Source organism: Aplysia californica, unplaced genomic scaffold (genome assembly GCF_000002075.1).
Source record: "Aplysia californica isolate F4 #8 unplaced genomic scaffold, AplCal3.0 scaffold00251, whole genome shotgun sequence".
Lineage (NCBI taxonomy): Eukaryota > Metazoa > Mollusca > Gastropoda > Aplysiida > Aplysiidae > Aplysia > Aplysia californica.
In genome coordinates, this window is record NW_004797521.1 from 477,545 (window position 1) to 478,985 (window position 1,441).

Here is a 1,441-nt window from a genome sequence, read left to right on the forward strand (position 1 = left end):
ATCCATCCATCCATCCATCCATCCATCCCTCTATCCACCCATCAATCTATCAATTTATCTATCTATCTATCTATCTCACACTCACAGTAAGTCGCTAACTTCCACACCGACGAGCTCCCTCTCACTGTAGGCCTCGTGCCACTTCATGTATCGTCTTATGGTGGGGATGCCTGACCACAAGGCTTCAAACCGGGGACTGGTGACGTCATGATGAACAGAGAAGAGCGTCACAGAGCCTGGGTTCCTGGACCCGACGAAGATGAGCCCAAGACCATTGGACTGCCCGACTTCTAAGACTGAAGGTTCAAGACCCTGATAAGAAAATCAACAATTCTTTACCATTTTAAAAATTCATTTAGGATTTAGTGGACACATGATTATGTCTAATTAGCAGCAGTCCCAAACACAACTTTGCTGCATCCTATCGATTCATTATACACAAATCATAAACATAAATTTGCTTATTATTATTTTTTAGCGTGTCTGTTGTAGCCTGCCTTTTAAAGTTTCAGATAAAGAACACAGAATGGAAAAATCGGTATGAATAATGAAATACGGTTCTATTTTCAACGTGCTCCAAAACAGCGCGTCTTCCAGAGTTGTCAGATGAATAGATTGCGCGTTCTCACGTTCTTATTAAGTTAAAGTCCCTTCGGACCGTCGTTGATAATATAATACGCGTTTTAGTTCTAAATCCAGGCCAGACTGAAGGTACGTTCAAAATATTTTTATTACTTTATTTATCCATCCATCCTTCACTGGGATAGGTTCCAATAACATTTTACAGCTGATTGTGTAGGGCAGACATAGAAAATTAGGGTGTGCAGACGAGATCTTAGTTACCGAGCAGTTTTTTAGTATGGCCTGCGAGCCTACCCATTAATTAATGATACATGGCACGTGCTGAGTTGATGCTTATTTAGAGCAAAAGTACTTTTCTTGAATGTCAAGATTAAAAGTTTCCGGCACTGCTGAAAGCAATCTAATATTTTGTCTCATGAAACGCACTTGAGTAACACATTATGCTAAAATGCCAGTTTAAGCCTTACTTTTAAGAGTGTGGGTATTTTACCCAGATTTCACCCAATTTGCTCCTACTTTGGCTCTAGAGATATTCATAATTTATTATTTTGACCAGCGACTAAGACAGCCTTGCCCATGCCAAAAGAAGCAAGTTTGAGAAAAGACTAGAGAATGGCATCTTGAGCAACATTGTACTGAGATCATAAATGTAACGCAATTTAATGACTTTTTAAGAAGGCGACTGGGATTGCTTGAGTTTTCAAGGCTTGTCCTTTACTTTGCTCAAACCTAAGGGTGATGGATTTTTCATTTGGAAGTCCTGGCTCTTGGATTTCTTTTTAACTTTGCAAGGGGTGTTAACACAATATCTTGCGGCAATACTTATTCCTTTCCATGAGAATGGTGAAATCAAATCACC

The 1,441-nt window shown here is 39.6% G+C and overlaps 1 protein-coding gene across 1 annotated transcript in view; it reads right to left on the bottom strand.

The window, feature by feature from the left end:
• Nucleotides 1-85: 85 nt before the first annotated feature.
• LOC106012050 overlaps nt 86-1,441 on the bottom strand; it is a gene marked incomplete at its 3' end in the record, with an annotated part of 13,469 nt that continues 12,113 nt past the window's right edge. Inside the window, 1 exon segment of the mRNA XM_013083727.2 lies at nt 86-312. Coding sequence (XP_012939181.2) covers nt 86-312 — 227 coding nt within the window.